Raw genomic sequence first — 21,380 nt, forward strand, 5'->3', positions numbered from 1 at the left:
ACAGTGATTGAGCACCTGGCGAAAAGATGTGGTCATCCCTGGGAGTGCAGATGCAAGCAATTCACCTTTGTTAACCTGTATTTAGGGGCTGGTAGTGAGAGGAAAACATTTCTACATGGTGATTACTTCCTTCTGGAGTTTTCCAGCAAGCCCTTATCATTGGAATGGGGTAAGCTAGTTATTTCCTATTGCTGGTTTGTGACTAATGCTTTTGTTGTGTTATCACTACATTCCTATTGTCTTTATACAGAATAGAAACACTTTCCTATGAGGATACATGGGGAGAGCTGGGACTGTTCAACCTGGAGAAGAGAAAACTCCAGGGAGACCCAATAATGGCCTTTCAGTATCTAAAAGGGAGCTACAGAAAAGAAGGGGGCTGATTTTTTGGCAGAGACTGTGGTGGTAGGATAAGGGGAAATGGTTTCAAACTTAAAAGTCCTTTTACAGGGAGAGTGGTGAGGAACAGGTTGCCCTAGCCTGGAGGTGTTCAATGCCAGGCTGGACCAAGCTCTGAATATGCTGATTTAGCTATGGATGTCTCTGCTCATTCCTGGGGAATGAGTTGTTCTAGGTGGTCTTCAAAGGTCCCTTCCAACTTTTAAGGATTTTACGATTTTATGTTACCCATCTGTAGTAGAAATGTTAACTCAAGGCTTGAGCCAGTGATTGAGCACCTGGTGGGAAGGTAGGGCCAACCCAGGGAGCTCAGGCGCATGCAATGCATGCGAGTCACCTGAGTGACTGGAAGGGGTGGAGCCAGGATTCATTTCTTCTTAGACCTCATTTAAGAGTTTGCAGTGGCAGCAGAGGTATCTTGATGGAGATCTGTGTACCTGTGGCCTTCCAAGTGTAAGTGTAGTCTTTCCTTTGTGTCTGTGCCCGGAGTTGTTGCGTTTGAGCAAATCCTCACTTTCTGTAGCTTAGGACATTGTTACTCTGCTGTCGTTGTTGCCCTTTTCATCATGTTGCAGTGTTACACCTTGTCACTTCTCTTCTTGAAGAGAGAAGACTGTAAAAGGTGCCTTAGGGTAGTTCACAGCGGTGTAGCAAGAAACGTATAACAGGGTTTGGAAATTGAAGTTCATGGTGTGTGGACTTAATGCAGTGTATGATGTTTTTATATAGTAGTGCCAGCTGATGTCATCACTGTGAAAGAAGACTGCTGCTGGAGATCAGTGGCGTAGTGGAAGTAAGAACAACTTAGTTGACCAGGGAAGATGTTGGGCTAGGTGACCTCCAAAGATACCTCTCAGCTGTTCTGGCCTGTTTGAGATCTTAGTTTTTCTCTTTTACCAGGAATATAATTTTCTGCATAGTTATAATCAGTGGGGATCCCGCGTGTGCTCAGTGTTGTGCTGATGACTTCTATACAGGTACAGCATATTAGAAATGCAGTCAAAAAATGTGCTGTAGGGAACAGAAAAAGGTTGTGCAATCCATGCTCCTGCCCTAGAACAAGCTTTTTCTTGCTTGCCAAGCTGTCTGAGAGCTGATGCTAACAGCTAAACATTAATTATTTAGAAATATTTTGCTGATCATTGGAATTATTAGGAAAGCACACTGGGAGCTGGTTGCTCAGGGCTGTGTACTGGCAGGCTTTCCATCTCCCTTAGTATAAAAGTTTTGTAGCCCCTCCAAATGCTGTGCTCTAGTGTTCTCTCATGGAAAATTTTCTTCTAGTCTGTATTTCCCTTGTACCAGCCCGTGTCTGTACTCTTTAGTCCTCCCAATGAGCACGTTCTAGTATGTGCTCTACTGTCATATAGTGGCGCTATGATTATGGTTTATTATTTGCCTTGAAATAGACCAATACTGATGTCCTGTTCCTTTTCAATAAAGCTGCCAGAGGTCAGTGAACCTTTTCATAGATGAGCGTATGATCTTTTGAGTTGTTTGCAAGGTGTTTGTGTGGAGGCTACTATTAATTGCTTCTTATGAGTTTTGTTAGAGAGAACAAAATTACTGTCGAAGTGCACTGACTAAAGATACCTGTTCTGTATTTTGTAACATACTCTAAGGAATGGTAGTATGAATCAAGAAACCTACTAGCTAACTTACCTCAAAGTGTCACTTCACTTTGCTGAGACTTGGAATGGGCAAGTTAAATTGTTCTTGTTCTGCTTCTGGGCCTTTCTTTAGGAAAGAACCTGAGAAAGTTTACTGAGTACTGAGAAGTACACCAAAGTGAAACAGTGAATTTTGTAGATGATGTGACTATGCTCTTGTTTTAGTTCTGGTTTTGGCATCTTAAAATAACACCAAGAACTTTAAGCAACGTGTAGAGTTATTGCATTGATGTGAACATCATAATGTCCAGACCATAAGGTCCTGTAAGAAGAGACTACATCTGGAAATGGGACACAGTCTATGTCTATATATCTACCACGGTCATGAATACAGTCAAAAATGGACCTGTTTTTAGTGTTAGAGAGAGGTTTGATATCAAGGTACAGAAGACTGTGTTATTAAACAGGACAAAATCTCCTAATATATAAAGTAGGGGGTATATTAGGGCGCTATTTCACATCAAGCAAACTCTTTAGTTTTCTCCATGGATTTTATTTAGCATGTTTTCATAAGTGAAGATCTTTACAGTGCTGTTTGGACTGGACTTTGTTCTCTTTGCTTTCCTGTTTCACTGATGATTGGTTGATAGCATTTCCAGTAAAGAGTCTGTCTTACCAGAAGCCTGCTGCAGGTCCACTCTAACAAATGGAACATTTTACAGCTGTATGGGGGGGGAAGGGGGGGGGGAATTTAACTCCCTGCAAGTTGGGGTGCTCTCCAGAGCTGCGTGTAGAATATCTATTGTTAAATGATGCAATGGGAAGAGTTGTGTTGGTTTTTTTTTTTTTATTTTTTGAGGGAAAATAGACGGGGGAGAGAAAATAACTTCTGCCTATGACAATGTGTCCATGGTTCTGATTTCTTCTACAGTGCAAAGGCTTTTAGGTGAATGGCTGCAGTTCTGATACCCAGTCTGGTACCACTGCTTTTGGCTGTTGGCCTGCTGGGGTCCCATACCTTGAGCACAGGGCATCTGTGCTGGTTCAGCAGGGTGGAGGAGTTAGCAGATTTCAAGCACGAAGTATGAGCCTTGTGCGTTTAACAGCAGCCAATAGCTGTACTAAAGGGAAATAGGGGAAATTAGTTAGGGGAGAGATTAAGTGAGGGCTCAAGAGCAGGGAACAGGCAGGCTCCCTTTGGAGCCCTCCGAGCCGCTCCGGCTAATAGCTGCCTCAGGCTGGCGCTGGCACTGCGGGGCACGGGGCTCCAAGCCCGGGCAGGCGGGCCCGGGCCGGGCGCTGCCCCGCGGGGGCGGGCGGCGGGAGGAGCCGGGCTGGGCGCTGAACTGCCGGGCGGTTCGGCCCGGCCGTCCGGAGGAAGTTGAACGCTGTGTTGCGTCCTCCTGGTTCTTGCCGCCTCAGCCTGCGGCATGGCCGTGGAGCCGCTCTCCTTCCGTGCCTTCCAGCGCAGCTGCCCCGCTGGCTACGGCTACGGCGGCGAGCTGCGCGGCCTCCGGGAGCGCGAGTTCCCCCGGCTCCGAGGTACGGCGGGCGGAGGGCGGGGCGAGGCGGGCACCCGGCCCGAGCGGGATGCTTGAAAAGACGGAGTCTGCTGGATGTGCCTGGTGCCCAGCTCGAGGTCTCCGCGAAGGCAGAGCATTAGGAGCATACTTAACTCTGTCTGAAAGTGTTTTAGCTGACACAGTCTACCGCACTGTACTACAGTCACGCTCCTTTAACCATGTGTATTGTTTTATAATGTTGACTTTTATTCAAGAATACTATTTTTGAGGTTTATATATTTTTAAAGATTGTGATGTTTTGTTCAGTTCATAAGTAGTCATTCATTTGTCTCAAAAGCTCCTCATGTCAATAAGGAAAATTAGTCTCCTTAACTGATGGCTGTCAATATGTGTAACGCTACCTGCTATTCCTGAGTTAAAAGTGGGGTCATCTCTCCAGTAGTTAAGAACTTGGAAATGGCTGTAATGTGTAAGGCAGGGAAAGCCTGACCTTATTTGTCTCTCTGCCTCAGAGCTGGTGGGCTGGGTTTGCTAAAGGTCTTAGCACCTTGCTGTGGATGCTACCAAATGGCTTTTGAAGCTCTAGGTCTCCATTGCCTTGCTGAAATAAAGTGATGTTGGCTGATATACAGGTTAGCAGCAGCAGTAGTGACTATAGGGGCCTTCTGTGTGTGATGTGCAGGAAATTAGTGGGGCTTTTAGGCACTTAGCTACCGGCATTTTCAGTGACCTGCCAGAACGTGAAGGAGATTAGGCAGAAGTCTTGGATCTCTGCTGGCTTCAGGTCAGCTTTATGGCTAAGTCTTTATGGCAGCTTTATGGCTGTATGAATGATGACTCCGAGAGAACCCAGCAGCAGCTCTGTGTACTGATCTCTGCTGGATGCCTACCAAATTGCAACACCTCCATGCAGTGGTACTGTTACCCTTTCTGGTAAAGAGCATTATCAACAGGGTCCTCTGGGCGAAAGAGAATGAGTTCTATATTTAGATATTTAATAACAATATCTTGTGCTATCTAGTCATTTTGGACATGCCTCAAAGATTGTTCCATCATTAGAGGTGTATAATAATCCTGATTTTGCTGCTGACTTATGTGAACAGTTTTTGGAGTTCTTGCATAGATGGCCATGAATTAAGCCCAAAGCTCTGTATTTGAAGTGCCAGTTATTCATGGGCGGCACATGGTAATAAAACTTAGTGCATGTCGATATATTTGTGTTTTCCTGATTGTTGGCATTTAGTGGCATTCACTAAGGATGTCTTGTGCACATGGTGCTCTCTAGGGATGGTGGAAACCTTTGTTGTGTGATACAGCTTTGGTTTAGTGGTGGTGATGCTTCTGTTGTAACTCTAGTATGAATATTTACCCAAGTGTCTGTTGGGAGGATACAGTATATGTGTCTACAGACACCAGCTGCTGGACTTAGTGTGGTACCAAGCTCTTCTTTCAGAGGTGGTCCACTTGTGATCTCACGAAAGTCTGTTGGAGGTCTTATTTTATCTGTATCAGAGGGGCTATTAAGGAGTGTGCTGGGGATTTTCCATTCAGAGTCTGTAAGGGGATGAAAGGAATGGCTTGAATCAGTAGGGCTGTGTCTGTTTTGCTACAGAAGCCTTAAATGTTACCTTTTAAGCCAAAGTTTATCTTCACGTTTATAATTGAAGGGCTGTTAGCTGAGGGCTTGAACAGCCCCTTCTAAAAATAAATGTGGAGTCAGTGAAACTGATCCCTGTTTTACAGGCAGCTGTGCTTGTGCAGTATGTGACCTTGACTTTAATCTTGTGAAGAGCATACCCTTATCTGCAGTGTAAATTGTGCTTTAGAAATGGATAAAGAAATCAGGAGTTTATAGGTTCTGTTGTTAACTAATGGGAATAAACAGGCTTCTGTGATTTTTATCATAGCAAAGGAAAGAGCAGCTTCAGTTTATATCATGTTTTCAAAAAAGAAAGCTGACATGATTGGTGATGTAGCATTTAGTCCTAAGATGCCTTTCTAGTTTTACTTGTGTGCCACTATTCTCCTCAGAGTTAACTGTGTCTATTTCAGTGGGAGTTTTCCAAGAATGACAGGCAACTTATAGCCCCCAAATAAAAAAACAGTGTATTAGTGGTCATGTGTTCTTTAAGGGCTGCTGACTTGCTATTTGAACTAAAACACAGTCACCTTTAATGTGAAATGCACTGCCACATTAGATGTCACTTGTCCAGAACTAATGCCCTACTAATTTTGTGTTGTCGTAGTATTTGTGTTTACATATAACTAACAATAGAATTGTCTTTGTACATACAAGCTACATAGGGCTAAGTTTTGAGTAGTGAATTGGCCTCTGGTTCCTTGAAACTCAAATACTGTATCCCGAACTGGTCACTGATGCAAGAGCTTGTTCTGTTCTTCAGTTAAGTAATAGCTGTGTACTTGATCTTACATAAAAATACTACCTTCTATTCATATTGCTGGTAATTATTTGCACAGCTACTTTTCCTATAAGTAGCGGACAGGCTTAGCAGGTTTTGAGTGTGTTTCAGTTCTCAGTGGATGTTAGGAAAGGTCAGCTCTGTCCTCTGAGTACGGAAGAGCATATTTGTTCTGTCTTGTGGGATAATCTGGAGTTTTGGCTGAATTTAAGAAATGGGAAATGCATTCTGGTGTTTCAGATCAAGAGTTATTTTGTTGATAGCCAGCTGAAGCCATGTAGATGGGTATGCTGTAAGCCTGAGGAGCTTATAGTGTGTGTGGCTGTTGATTTGATTGTAATTGCAGGTGTTGCCTCAGTTTCTTCACTGGCATGGAAATGTGGTTGCCTTGTCAAACCAGTATTTCTGAAAGTTCTATGTCTGAGTTTGTTTTGTAAATCTTTGTTTATATAAATCTTAGAAATGTTGTAACCTGATTGTATTTCTTTTTTAAAGGGAAGACCAACTCTGGTAGCTGTCTTCCACTTCTGCTTGTATTTGTTCTGCTCAATTGCTGATTACTGTTTTTTTCTACCTATGAATGAATCTGTTTTCTTTCTTTTTGCTTGGTGAAGACTGCATGTATTCAACAGAAACACTGAATGTCAGTTAGCAACAGTCAAGTCTCATCATGTCATTTTATGAACTAATTTGGTAATAAGTTTGACTCATTGTTTTCAAGGGCATGCTAAACCAAAAGCAAGTTATCTGCCATCTTATGCTCATGTGCCCTGGCACCTATTGCTGGCCAGCATTAATCTAGGCAGCTACAGAGTTGGGAGACACTGCAAGGTAAAGGGATTTCACCTGCGTGCTGAGATTGGCACAGGTGTTAATCTAGTGCTTACCTCTCCTGCCCAAAGGTAATGAAAACAACTTGTAGGGGAAGGATGAGACTGCTTTTGTTGTCTCTCTGGGAGATTTTAGGGTGACTGAAAGAGCTGCTAATTGTGCTAAAGAGTAAGTTTCTGAGTTGTCTTATCTCTAGTTCATTTTGAATGGAGAGGAAATCTTCATAACTTTCAGAAGTAGTAGAAGGTGGGGGGGGAGAGAGGACTTATTTCCACTAAACTCTTCTCGTTATACCCTTGCTACCTGTACTAAGTCTTGTTTAGGAATGTTACAATCCTTTCTGAAAAACAGACTGAGAATGTTTTTGTGTTCTGTGAAGTATGAAAATGTTGCTTTTCAGCTTTTTGTCCACAGTGCTCTGGTCCCAAGTAAGAAAGAAAAAGCTGTTTTCCCCTCAAAATGCACTGACAGGAGTGCAAATATCCAGGACCTCTGGCTTTTACTAGACTGTGGATGGGATGTTACAGCCCAAGCACTGGTAAAATGAGTAAATAATACATGTTACAAAACTTCAGCAGGGTGAATTTGGAGTTGTTACGTTAACTTTAGTTAGTAAACCTTGAATCAGGTACAAGAGGCATCCCAAAGGTTCTCTGTAAAAGCTAGTTTCTGTAGAATTTTGATTCAGAAAATGATGCTATGTAGATTTTGACTATCTAGAGTGACTTCTTCAAGACATAAGAAAGCATATTTGTAAATGTTCAGAACTGGCTCTTTAGGGAAAGTGGAAGTGACCAGTGAGACCTATTATTGAAAAGCTGGGAGCAAATGTTCCCATTTGCTGTGCAAGGGTTGTTTGCATGCTCATTGGTGGCTGTGAGATCTCTGGCTGTTCAATTCTTCTGTTTTTGCCTGGATCTCTCTGTGGCCCCACTGTCACAGAGTGATTTGATTTTTGTGGAGCGCACTCTTTCCTTGTAGGAAAACAAAACAGGCTGCTTGTGGACAGTTTGAAGCACTAGAGGACACTAAGGAATGATTTAGTAGGTGCAGATGACATTGCAAATAGGAGCTGTGATACTTGTAGTGTAACTGGACAACTACATATTGTGAAAATCAGTATAGATGCTAATGTAGAGTCCTAATGCTTCCTCTTGGTTTCAAGATTTCAAGTTTGCTGGAGTTCAAGAAGTGCTTGGACAACTCTCTCAGTCCTATGGTCTGATTTTTGGGGTTGTCCTGTGAGGAGCTGGGGGTGTAGGTCCCTCCCAACTTGAGGTATTCTGTGATTCAGAGTTGCCTACGTATGATATTATCTAAAAGATTGTTTTCAAGAAACTGTATGTGGAATGTGAAGTGGACTTAGTTGCAACACCAGTGCATCAGTTCCCAGTGTTTTCTTTTTCCTCTGGTTACAAGCAGGTGGTACGGCTTAGGAATTATTTATCTTGCTGTCAGGATTCATAAGCTGTCACTGGCGTGCTCTGTGCAGAACTGATGTTACAGCTGATCACACAGTATTGGGTGATATCTTGCTCTTCATGAAGGACACAGCTCTTAGTGAATAGTAGTTGATATTGTTATACCTCTATATTAAGTAGATTTTTAATTGAGAGGGAAAAAAATCCCACAACTATTCAGGTAATGTCATTTTTGAATTGTATTATGCAGAGTAATAGGTGTAATTCAGTTTTAACTTCAGATTGGGTCTTTAATACCCCCCCCAAAATATCCACTGCACTATTAAGCTGGGTCCATAACTGCCTGTCACAAAGCACAGTGTTCTTAAAGCTCTCAGCCTCACCTGGAATACAGAAATCTTATGGACAGAGGAAACCCTAGAAACCAATCTAGTACGTACTAGCCTGATGTGGTTGATGTGAACTGAGAATATTGATATGCATTTTAGGACTGCTTAGTTGATCTGTTGGGACTAGATTCTTTACAATGGGAAATAAATTTATGTGAACAGGAGATATTTAACTATACATGTAGAGATTTAAATAAAAATAGATTTGGAAAGAAACTTGATGGAAGTTCATAGATGCTGCAGGGTATCAGACAGCAATTTAGAAAACTTTGCACTTCTAATTAAAAGATAACGTTATCTCTAAAATTAATATCTGTACAAGATGTATATTAGTGTATGAAACTATTAAAACAGGCCAGTGTTTGCTTTAGTAAAGCACAAGATGATCTCATATCTCTTACTGAGAGACTGGAAGACTTTTTCCTACAAAATCCCACATCAGTGTCTTGTTCTTCCTTCCATTGCCTTTGTGTGCTCTCTTGTTTGTCCTTCTGTTATGATGCTGCTGGTATACCTGAGATCAGTATTGATTTCTTCCCAGTATATTTCCATACTGTGGTATGTTTTGTTATGGTTGTCTGTTTTAAAACTTTTTAATGATGAAATTAAAGACTATTAATCAGTGTTTATGAATTTTTAAACAAATCTGTTCCTGTCTCTGCACATATGAATTCCAGTATAACTGATATGTAAGATCAAAACCTGGCATATGCAGCTCTTGAAATTTCCATTGTAGCAGCTATCTTGATATCTGAGCTGTTCTCAAGAATTCAAGGGTACTCCCAGAGTAAGGACAAAAAGAGAAATGGAGGCACGAGCGGTCGTTTTTTGTTGATCAGCTTGATTCATTGTGTGCTTTGTTTCAGAGAGATGCTGCAGAGGCATCACTTGGCTGTGAGAAGACTGTCACTGAATTCAGGAAGACCATACTGCAAAGAGAGCTGCATAGTAAAATGCACTGATATGATAAATGATAAATGGTGAGACAGTGCAATATATTTGCAGAGCAGGAGGCTTGACATAGAGATGATATTTAGGAAGCAGGATTTTGAGCTCTCAAATGTCTAGGGTTTTTTATATGGTGTATTGGCCCAAGCCACAAGACTGTTCAGGGCACATGCTCTGCTTTATATGACACTAAAATATTTGTAAGGTGGCTTTAGTCTGTTTGTTTTTCAATATCCCTCAGAGCTGAGAAACTTATTTAAAAGTGGATCTAGAAAAAGATTTTTATGAATATATCAGCTTACAGTTGGTATAGTATTATCCTGGCTGCATCCTGATCTGTACGCTCAACAATTTGGATCCAGTCACAAAGCAGTTTGTCACATCTGTTAGCAGGAGATGTGGCTCATAGAGGTATTAGGGAAAAGGTGGTGTCAGGAGCTGAAGGTATGGAGGAAGAATATTGGAGTTACGGAGAAATGGGCATATGGTAGAGCAAGGAGGCATAAGGATAGGCCACAACACAGTAAAAGGTCAGACTCCATTAGTTTCCTTGCTAATGAGGCAAGTTGTTACATTCCTGGAAGTACTCTTGGCAGCCCATGTAGATCCCCTGTAGTGGTTCTCTCTGGTCCTTCACCTCCTGTCCTGACATATAGGAGTGATGTGCTGGAGGCATGTCCTGCAGGGATGTGACCCTGGGCAGGCAGATACTATAAGGAAGGCATTGCTTTCTTTTTATTGATACGTGAAATACCAATATAAAATTGGAAGGCAGGTCTTTGGGAGATAAATCTTTCCCTCCATGTTTTCTTATTTCCCCCTGATGCTTTTAAAGTTATACTGACTCACTTCTCCTTTCTTGTAGCAGCAAGGAGAATGCTTTTTACAAGGGAAGTAAAAAGATGTGCTCAATTCAGCTTTTAGCCCCTAGAGCAACTGGATCTAAGTGCTTTTAAAAAAGAAAGCAAGGAACATGACTGCACAGTACTCTTGCCATTTGTGGTCTTGTTTCAGAATGAAGAGATCCATGGGTGTGATCTTTTAGTGATGTTGTTAATGGGGGAAGGACAGTTATACAAAATTAAACACCAAATATTACTATTTGTTCCCCTTTTTGAGCTTGTTAACAGATGAGGTAAAGTTGGAGTCATCCGAAAGCTTGTCCTCTGGTTTCTTTTAAAGGAAGAAGATGAGGCCAAGAGTTGTCCACATTCTTATGTCCATAAGTAGTTTGGAAGTGATAGTATCAGTGATGCATGTTGCCTTTGTTCTTTAATACAAAATGAAGAGTTTTGTATTACTGTTGAGTGAAATACAAGCATATCACAGAATTGTGTTGGAAGGGATCACCTAGTCCAACCTCCCTGCAATGATCAGAGCTGTGGGTGCTAATATATACACGCAGTACATAAAGCAGCAGCATTTCCCAAGCAACTTACTGTGGGGTCATGTTATATTATTTGTATATCTACTTATTTCTTTAATACAAACAGTTGCCACAAAATATTGCTTAGCCACTCTGTGGCACTGTGAAACTTTTGAATCCTGTTGTCAGCTTTGATTTATCACATACTAGGATTGATTTATTTATTGCTTTTACTTACTGATTTAATCAATTTAGGAGCATGTAAGCCCAGTAAGTAGAGTGGGAGGCTGCTTATTACTGTCTGATCTCAGCTGTGATGGCTTTGATAGTGCATGTTGTCTTCTGATGAGATGAGATAAAAGCTGATAAATAAAAGTGGCTAACAAGCAAATACTCTCCACTTGATGGTCTGAATGGAATAAAATCAAAGACTGTGTGGAAAGGGAGCCTTTGCAGCTATGGGTGTGTTTTTTCATCCCTCACATAAACTTGTTACTATTAAATAGCTGGGTAATGGGATGTGATGCTCAGACAAAAGAATGCACTGCACTCTTTTATCAGTCATAAATGTCATGTTCCCAAACAATTCAAACGATTAACAAATGACACCTTTAATGCATTCTGTTGAATATGTGAAATGCTGTGGCCTAAAGGTTCCTATGAGGCACAGCACCACCTTATCCTAGGTATTTAGTGACAGGTGCAATGATGGCTTAATAATACAAAGGCAGATGACATCCTTCCAGAAAAGATGCCATTTAATATTGGTGCAAGCAGAGAAACTCATACACGCTTCAAATTTATAAGCAGCACCCTGGGAAACTCAGTGTATAACTTCTGTGCATAGAACTTTACACGCACAAAATGTGACATTAGACATGCAAAAATACCATCTAAGGGATGGTGCAAAGGTGTATTTAGAAGATGGAATAAGGAAATGAAAAGAGCATTGCATCTGAACTGTAGTATAGTTAATGTTCCTTGTTTCCTGGGGCAATGTGGTCCACATGAATGATGCTTCCCCATTTTTTCCATTCTGTTCTTTACAGCTGTTTTGACTGAGGAGTGTGTCTGTGCCAGCTTTTCCTGGTAGTAAAATTAAGTTGTTTTAAGTATGTTCTAGTTAATGCTTGATCAGTGAACTGTCTTAGCATCTCTCCTAACTCCCAGAGAACAAAAATATAGAACAAGGAGAGAAAAACTGTAATAGTTGAAAATTAATAACTTGCTGTTTATGTTAAATGATTCCAAGTCATCTTAACTTGCAAAGCTGGGATCTTTGTGATAGCTTCCTTCCCCTTTCCCAGAGAAATTCTAGTAGCTGTAAATCTGTCATTTGTAAGGGAAATGAATTGCTGATTTTTCCTGAAACTATTCCAAGTTCATGTTCATCTGAAGCTGAATTTGACTAAAAGTCATGGTGCAAAGTTCCATCTATCCTTTATCCTTCAGGGTCTCTTTGGTAACTTCTTAAGTTATCAGAAAGTAACTTGTTTTTTTAAAGCAGCGTTAATTTGGAATAAAAGCTTTGATTTTTGGAATTAAGAGTAGATTTAGCTTTCCATTAATTAGAATAGCCACTGCTGATGTACTTAAACGTTGCTAATGTCTTTATGGTGTTGATGGGTTCGCCATGCATGGAAGCAATTCTCCTATGAACAAACCACAGTAATTGTAACTGCAGCATATAGGAAATGTATTCTTCAGGAAATGCCTTTTTTTTTGCTAATAACATTAGAATTTAATGCTGTGATGTATTTTCCTTGAGAATGATTGATCATGAGTGATTCTCACTGCAGCTGCATTCTTTAAAGCCTCTCCAGTATCTGTACAACATTGAGCTGTAGAAGGAGAGAGGGCATGAATGAAAGAAATGATGACAAATATCTAATGACAGAAAGTAAGCCTCTTTAATATTTCTTTCTGCACTTTCATAGCTTATTGTCAAGTCTACTTTTAAACCCAGGCCTCCAAAGAAATGGAAGACGGAAGGGCTTTTAGTATGGAAAATAGAATTGAGAGTGGTCTCTGGGTGATTAACTACAGCTTGGAAAAGAATCAGACTTCTGGCAGCGGGGAATGAAGTAATGACAACTTTGTTAGGAGCTGCCTTGTGTTCAGGCTCAGAGAAGCTCATCTGCAGGGCATGGAAAGCATTACTGCACTATTTCTCCCTCTTATTAACTCCAGCTATCTCTTGGTTATCCTTAGGAGCCTATAAAAGTATGGAGTTGAGTCCATTGGGATTATGGAAAAGTATAAAGTTACACCAATACTTCCTTATATTGAGTTTTTATTTTCAGCTGGTGTTTTTCAGTAACTGGGAGAAACATCCCACCCCCTTCAGAAATGTCATACTTAAAAATACCTGCTTTCATTGGGAACAATGATGTATTCTGAGTAGAACTTAATGAAAGGTATGGCTAAGTTCTTAGCTCACAGGAGCTCAAGTTCACCACTAAAAAAGAGTTCTGAAAACCTCTGTTCCTTTAAATACATGGACTGTGGGGGGAGTTCACTATGTGCAAGGTCTGTCTGGTAGCACCAGATCAATACTCCCAGCTTTGCATCACTGAGCATGACTACTCCCAAGAGATTAAGGAGCTGTTACCATCAGAACTTTTTAATCAGTTTTTCTTCCATTTCTGCAAGTACAGAAAAGGATGGGTGTACTTGTGAATTGTCTTGAGGATTATACTGCAATGCCTGTGGATAAACTTCAGTGCCTCTGAAGTGAGGGGAGCACAGCACCAGATAATCTTGTGACAGCTGTCAAGTTTCTGAAAGTGTCTGATGATATCTTCAAATCTTAACGCTCAGTAACTTATGGATATATCCAATGTGTAATATTAGTCACCTCTGCTTCTGTTTCTTCCCATTCTGGTGGTAGAAATGTGATTACATACAGAAATGATCAAATAGCAGTTAATCCACAACTACCTGCTTGAGTTATTGTATTTCAATGTTAAATGTAAAACAGTCTATAACTACAGAATCACAGAGTGGCTGAGGCTAGCAGGGCCCTCTGGGTGTCACAGAATCATATAATTGTAGGGGTTGGAAGGGACCTCTAGAGATCATGGAGTCCAACCCCCTGCCAAAGCAGCTCCCTAGCCCAGGTTGCACAGGTAGGTGTCCAGGTGGGTCTTGAACGTCTCCAGAGAAGGAGACTCCACCACCTCTCTGTGCAGCTGTGTCAGTGCTCCGTCACTGCACTGTGAAGAAGTTCCCATGCACATTTGTGCAGAACTTCCTGTGCTTCAGTTTGTGGCCATTTTCCCTCATCCTATCACCACGCACTTCTAAAAAAGAGCAGATGTCATCTGGTCCCATCCTTGTGCTCAAGCAGGGCTGCCCAGAGCAGGCTGCCTCTTCACTGAACAGTTATTATGATGGGAATAAACATAACTATCTATATATAAAGGAATGAGTATATGCATAACTTCAGGAATGTTAATCTGAGATGGGGAGAAAAAAACACACAACAGAACCGACAATTGCAGAGTCCTGACTATTTAACTTCTCTTTAATCAACATCATTCAGTTTCTCACTGATGTGAAGAGTGAGTTTCTGCTTCAGCAGCAATCAGTATCTTAGACAGGCTGAGTCCCAAAGCTTCTGTTATGACATTGTAACTATATGTCACAATGTTAAGGTTGATCTGGAAGAGTATTAAGAGAAAAGCAAAACTGTGATATTGTTCTTGAACAGTTGCGAGTGTGGAGAATAAAACAGTACACATCTCTATCCTGTTAGCTTTCATCATCAGCTTGTATCAAAATATGTTGAAGGAAGTCCATATCATTGTCCTTTATTTTTAAATGGTGGATGATGCATAGGTACAGTGTGGCTGTTCAGAATGTGTAGCAGTTAAATATTGTTAGCTGCTGAAAGCAGCGGCAGTTCAGTGCAGTAGGTAATATTTCCTTCTTGAATTTGTGTCGCTGCAGTGGATGCATTCAGGACACAAGCAAGCAGACAACTTAAAATAATATTGGGAAAATGTGTTTGCCTGAGCTGTTTGCTCATTGTATTACTATTAATAGTAAGCATTAGGCTCTTATTAGTTAATGTTATCAGAGTTGAAATATCTTTCATATTTTGCCTAAGACTACAAAGGCCGGTTTTCTTTTTCTGTTTCTTCTGTTGCTTTTTTTCTTTCCTATTGTTTTATTCAGAGTGTGGTTGAGCTAAATTGAAGCTGACATTTCAGTACATATGTTTTGGGGCAAAGATTTACGGTCATTCCAGTATATGCGGATATGAGTTCCAATTCAATGTCAGGATCTATAGCAGTGAAAGAGATGTCCTTTCTTGTGGTGCATTTCACCATGATTTTGTTACTGAGGAGTATAGCTTTTGAGTAAGGTTGTCATCCCATATAGAAGCTGGTTCTTGAATTGTTCTCTAGGGACTTTGAAGTAATCAGGATGTTTTTGCAGAGGTCTGATTAAATAAATTATTTTTCTGATAAGCAACAACAACAAACATAGGAATGAGTAATATGAATGACTGTGGCTTCATAAGAGATTACAAGATCTTAATGGCACCTGATTTTTTTTCTTTGTTATGAGGTGTCTGTGCTTAAAAATACTAAAGGAATGAAACAGATTTTTAGAGAAATGGCTGTGAGGAGTACAGAGAATTATTATAAGCTGTGCTCACTGCTATGGGGGGGACCAACAGAACTTCAAGAATGGCTATCCACAAGTGAGTTTAAAACTACTGATAGCACTTAAAGTTTTTTAAAACAATATCAGGAAAATCTGAGTTCCTGCTTTTTGTATAATGGTTCTTTTAAAAGGATTGTTTCTTGATAATTAATGATATCACCTAACAGTTCTTGTATATGTTATCTTTGAGGTTCACTGGAGGAAGTGACTTTGTGCACATCACTGTGTCATGCCTGGGGAAGGCACTTGCTTCCCTGGGGGTGTCCCTGGGAGAAAGCTTGAAGTTGACTTCTTAGAGGAAGTCAAGTTAATTCTGTTGTTAATTCCTCTGTCACTCCTAAGGATAGACTTCTTATCCTCAGGGAGAACAGCTGGAGCTGCAGCCCCTTCCCAAGAGGTGAAGCAAAACTTCTGTCTTGTGGTACCACCAACAGTGATTAGTTTTTACGTCTCCTGTGTGGTGAAAAATGAATCCAAATTAATTTAACTGACAAATAGCTTGAAAATGCAAGTGATAAGGCAAAAGTACATATTTGGTTTTTAAATTTACTTGCTCTGAGGATGCATAGTAATGTTACACCCAAAAGCACAAATTCAACAAAAGTAGACAGTTTCAGGATGAGAACTGATTACAGAAACTCAGTAGTATTCTGTCACGTTACTTCTAGTTCTTAGACTACCGAGTCTGTGGAAGTATTTGTGAATTAACAGCACAGAAATTAGCTCAGAGGTATTAGCAAATGACAATTACTTTTCCATTTATGATGATGCCATTTGTTAGTAATTTGATCATTTATTACCTTGAATAATGTTCACATCACTTAAAATTCCTCTCAGTCCTTATTTCATGTTACAGTATTAATTTCTAGATTTCTTAGCTTGTGTAACTCTGCCATCTGATGTGTTTTTCCCATTTAAGGAATAGATGAGACATGGCATCTCTTTTTTTTTTTTTCCCTGCACTGATAGAAGCAGTTTACAAAGGACTGGGAAAGGTTTGCAACTCCAGCACTTCACTGCTGGATACCTATGGAGGCTCCAGGTAGGAAACTGCTTAGACCTAGTCCCATGACCAGCTCTGCTATGTCTGTTTCTATTTAGGCAGTATTTTCTAGGTAAGTATGTATTGTGTCATGAACTGACTGAGATGCACTGTATGAATGTTGAGTCTAATTCTGTCATTTATTCAAATATGGCGAGACAGTACAACTTGTGGCTGAAGGCCTTGATTTTTAAGCATATAATGCTTTCTTAGATTCCTTGAGGCAAAATGCAATAGCTGCCATTCTGGCAAAGTTGTGATTTTTAAACTCTGAGTTCAGAGATCAGAGAAACTGGGGTGTATTTGTTGTTTCATGTGTCATCTTTTTTTTTCATTCTCAAAGCTAGTATAGTGTTAATGAGGGCCTTTGTATTTAGTGCTTTAAATAATTTATGGTGAAATTATAATTCTCTTTCATTTTTAATATCATTAGTATTGAAAGAAGCCCTTTAATTGAGAAGAATTAGAGCAGATGCATGGTTTAATGAAGTGCAGCAAAATATTCTTTAGGTGTATGTTTATCAACTTGGGGTAAATTTGTAACTGCTTTTATGTTGGGTCTGTAAGAAAGGAAAAAAAAACCAAAACGCCTGTGACACTCATTGCTGTAGGCCAAAGATCATTACCAAACATGACAATCTGTGTATCAGTACTGTTAGCCTCTTAGTGGCTTTGTGATACTTGGGTATTTGTGAGTACTACCATAAATACATTAACTCCTCAGGTATTTCCAGCCCTACTTTTTAAAAACAAAGCATCCCTATAAACAAATTGAAGTTGCAAAGGAAATGGTAGTAGTCTGACTGGAATTGCACTGAGCTAAACATCATTGTAACTCAGTCATCTGCACTGAAATTCTCTACTGCATGGAGATTTGTTCAAATTAAACTGTTCAGAAATATCCACTAATAATTATGGTTCTTCAGATTATTTGAGGTCTTTGCTTATCTTGGTCTAACTTACATATGATGTAAAACAAATTTGGGATTATTGCATTGAGGTCAGTGTGGTTTCTCTTAATTTACACCAAAGCAAGTGAGACTGGAAGAAGGCATGTTGACTTCTAGGTTATTGCTTGGCCAGAAATATCAGAGTTAGAAGAGCAGTGGAGAATCCAAGGTTGAAAAGAGGGAAGTATGATAGTCTTCCAGTCATGTGTGCTTTGCCTTATCTTCTACAAAAAACAACATGAAAACACTAGTTATCATCTTAAGTTATTTCTACGTATTTACTCATATAACCATCTCAGTAGTGTACACAAAGGCATTCTTGGAAATGTGTAGTTGGAAATGTGTCTAATATATGCTTGGAGGAGCCAATCAGTCACCTTGATATCCTGGGTACCCTTCTGAAGCAGTTCTTTGATGCTTCATGTATAATCTCAGCCAAGCCAAGGATTTGTAGCATGCTGGTTTGTCATCTGAGATTGTAGCCCTTGTTTGTGTGTATCCTACTCCTTTTTGTTGATGTGTAATTGAAAAGGTTGGACTCTGGAACTGATCTCTGAACTTCTAGGGAGTGCACACCTACCCCCTAGAGCCTGAAGATGTCCTGTAGGTGCTGTAGGAGGAGGTAGCAATACATGCAGCCTGGCACGTTCAGAAGAAAAGATTTCTGTTGTTTCTGCTTCTGTGCAGATGATAACCTAGTTTGTTAGCTTGGCATGGAACCAAAAAGGTAATCAGCACAGTGTGTTTAGGAAGTGCTGATTATGGTATATTTGTTAATGGTTTAACTCAGGATCGAACTGAACCTCATAATTATCTCAAAGGCTCTGAATCAGCCCCTGTTGCATACGCTTGCTTGAATGTAGTCCTTTCTTTCACAGAGGTAGAATATCTGTGAACTGAAGGCAAAGTTCTGCTTTGGCAATTCATTGTAATACAATTGGAAATTCAAATAGACATTGGACTCCTTTTCAAGCACTGAACTTTGGAGAAGGTATTTCTGTCCCACTGCAACCATTCAAAGGTCAAAGAATGCTAATGAATCTGAGCCTGCCAATAAATTGCAAGTGTTGGGAGGTGTGGCTAGAGGGGGGAAAGTGTGGCAGTTCTGCAGTCAGGAGGCTCCTGACAGCCCTTGTTTGTTAGTTTGCCCTTTGCTTTTGAGGGCACGTGTTTTTACTCTTTAGGACTCCAGCAGCTCAGGAAATGATAATGTCTGTATCCAGTGAAAGATAATGTCTCTGGAAAAGCCACAGACTTGTTCTGAAAAGCTGCATAACAATAACCAGCACTGGATTTTTGTTGTCCAAAGTTAGATTCAAAATAATGACCTCCAAACCCTGCATAGTAATGTTTTCCTAATAAGAAGGCCAAGCACAGATTCTCGTGTCAGCACTTAAGGTGATTTTAATTTTCTTTTAGGAAACTAAAACACAGTGACCAAAAATTAAAAAGAAATTGACTAAAATTAAAAAGAAAATAAGTAACCAGGGGATATGCTGAAATTACATGCTCTTATTAGTAAAAGCGAGCCTGTATTAAGTAGGTTTTCTCTTGCATGTAGCAGTGTTTGAGGTTAGTCATTAGGAAACTGATATTTCATTGCTTTTGTCAAAACTAGTTAGTGCAGCTCTACAGCTGTCATACTCCTTCAGTATTATTAAAAGCTGTGCTGTACTATAATGTTATTTCATTATAAACATACTTTTTCATGCCTAGCACATCTTTGGAGAAGATTGTTGTGTTGAATGCTTTGAATCTGTGCTTGGGAAGGCACCTAATTAGTGGAAAATAAGCTGTAGAAACTAATTTAGACCGAATATAAGAAAGTGTTAACAGAACATTTACACCAATATTTATTTACATTCCTAATAAATTATTGATGAAAGCTTATTAATGCTTGTTAGATCTTATATTTGAGTGCAAAAAATGTCGTCTTCCAGTTGCGTGATACTTCAGCACAAAAAGCAATACGCTGTTTCAATGTTTTTTTTATTTTTTTCTTTTCAAAACCAAGTGAAATAAAAAAGAAATGTATTTAAGAAGCTGTACTGTTGAGATCAGCATCTAATATAGTCTATGAACTTTAGTAAAGTTATAGAGTGTAATCTTATCATTTAGATTACTTTCTATTTGAATAAAGGAAGAGGTTTTACTTGGGGTAGAGGTTTGGATCAAATTACTATGAAGTAGAAGTGAAAGCGGCTTCTCTGTGGGGAATTAGTGCCAAAATATTGTGTTATGGGGAAATGCTTAGATTAATACATGCAGTAGACAAGTTTGTGTCATTTTTCATAGTGATTTCTCATCTCCATAATAAAACACAGGTATTTTTGTCTTAACATGCATGTGATGGGAATTTCATCTTTATATCTGAAGTAGGTAGTAGATGCAACTCTGAAACACATGTATTTAATGTTTTTCCACTATAGAAACAGAACTGAAAAACAATAAGGATCCAAAGTCAAAAGATATGGATGTATTAGTCTGAGGACTAGTTTTTATGGTAAAGTGAAGAAACATGACTCTGGCTTTCCAGAGTTATGTGATCTTCTGGAATTTCTTTTCTAGAGAGAGAGAAGAAGAGGGGTTCTCCTTGTGGCAGGTTTTTAAAAATATTTTTGTTTATTGTTCTTTCAACCTTAATTTTCTCCTAGTGTTTTTGGAAGCCAGTAAAACAGTTTTAAAAGCTTTCTACACATCACAGTATATTTATTTTAATGTATTTTACAGGGAGTATTAAAGTACTAATTTGTCCTAGATTTTGTATGAATCCAGTTAATTCAGGTCATAGAGCAAGAAATAAAACTAACTAGAAAAGTCAATTTCAAATATCTTCAAATATTACCTTGGCATGTTGTTACAGGCCTGTGGCTTCCTATAAGAATAGGAGGAAAGTGTTAATGCAGGGGAATGTAGAAGAATGTTCAGCCGATGACCATTACTATAAATGATTATTATGAAATTCATTACATATTGCTTTTCACCCTTATGTTGCCATCACCAGTGGATCCTGAATGCTTCTTTCCTTCATGAAAGGAAGTGTTTTTGTGAAAATGTCAGTGAAACCAACAAAAACAGGGTCTGTTCTCTTTCAACTCTCTATTTGATCAATTGTATGGGAGAGAGAGGGGTAAAAAGAGCCTGAAAGGTAGCAGTATTTTCACTAGTGTGGTGTGAAAATGAGCTTTGGTTTGGTTGTGTTAGAGTGAGGAGGTTTGCATATCTATGGATCTCTTGATTTATATTTCATCCAGGGGTGATGAGGTAGCAGACTGAAGTATGTTATTTGCATGTAGCTGGGGTACCTCTGAGTCATACCCACAAGTAAGGAAAGCTTCAATGAGAATCTGAAATGTAGCCTATTACAGGAGCCTGTGGAAATGACAACACTGGCAGCAGTTGATATCTATTCAGTTATCAACTAGTGAGCAAAAAGCAAACTGTATAAAACTGTACACTACATAGCTTTTGTGGAGTCTGTGTGGTCCCTGCTGAGGAGTACAGTGAAGGTGGTGTATGATATTAACTGCAGACTGTTTTAATATTCTGAATGCTTTGCTGACGCTAATAGAGCAGGGAGAACAAATAATGTGAACTAACAGGAAGTGGAGAAAACTAATGGGAAGTCAATATGTATTAATGTAATTGAACATTTCATGCTTTGCTTTCTGTAATCAGTCCGTTGTGTCTAACACTCAAGTACACTAATGGAGCACCAATTTCCCACAGAACTCAGTATCTGGCTAGCAACCTGTGGAATATTGATGCCTTTATGCAGGTTGCTGGATGTTGGGTTGAGCTGGGAGC

General features: G+C 39.7%; 1 protein-coding gene across 1 annotated transcript in view; it reads left to right on the forward strand.

Annotated features, from left to right (window-relative positions):
• The first annotated feature begins 3,439 nt into the window (after positions 1 to 3,439).
• The window catches only part of MOCOS (molybdenum cofactor sulfurase), a 205,782-nt gene continuing 187,841 nt past the window's right edge, over positions 3,440 to 21,380 (forward strand). The window contains exon 1 of the mRNA XM_065752644.1: positions 3,440 to 3,551. Within this exon, the coding sequence (XP_065608716.1) occupies positions 3,440 to 3,551 (112 nt within the window). The remainder of the gene's footprint in view (positions 3,552 to 21,380) is intronic.

The sequence above is a fragment of the Cyrtonyx montezumae genome, unplaced genomic scaffold, assembly GCF_038088225.1.
Source record: "Cyrtonyx montezumae isolate F1298 unplaced genomic scaffold, pur_monq_1.0 scaffold_8, whole genome shotgun sequence".
Classification (NCBI taxonomy): Eukaryota; Metazoa; Chordata; class Aves; order Galliformes; family Odontophoridae; genus Cyrtonyx; species Cyrtonyx montezumae.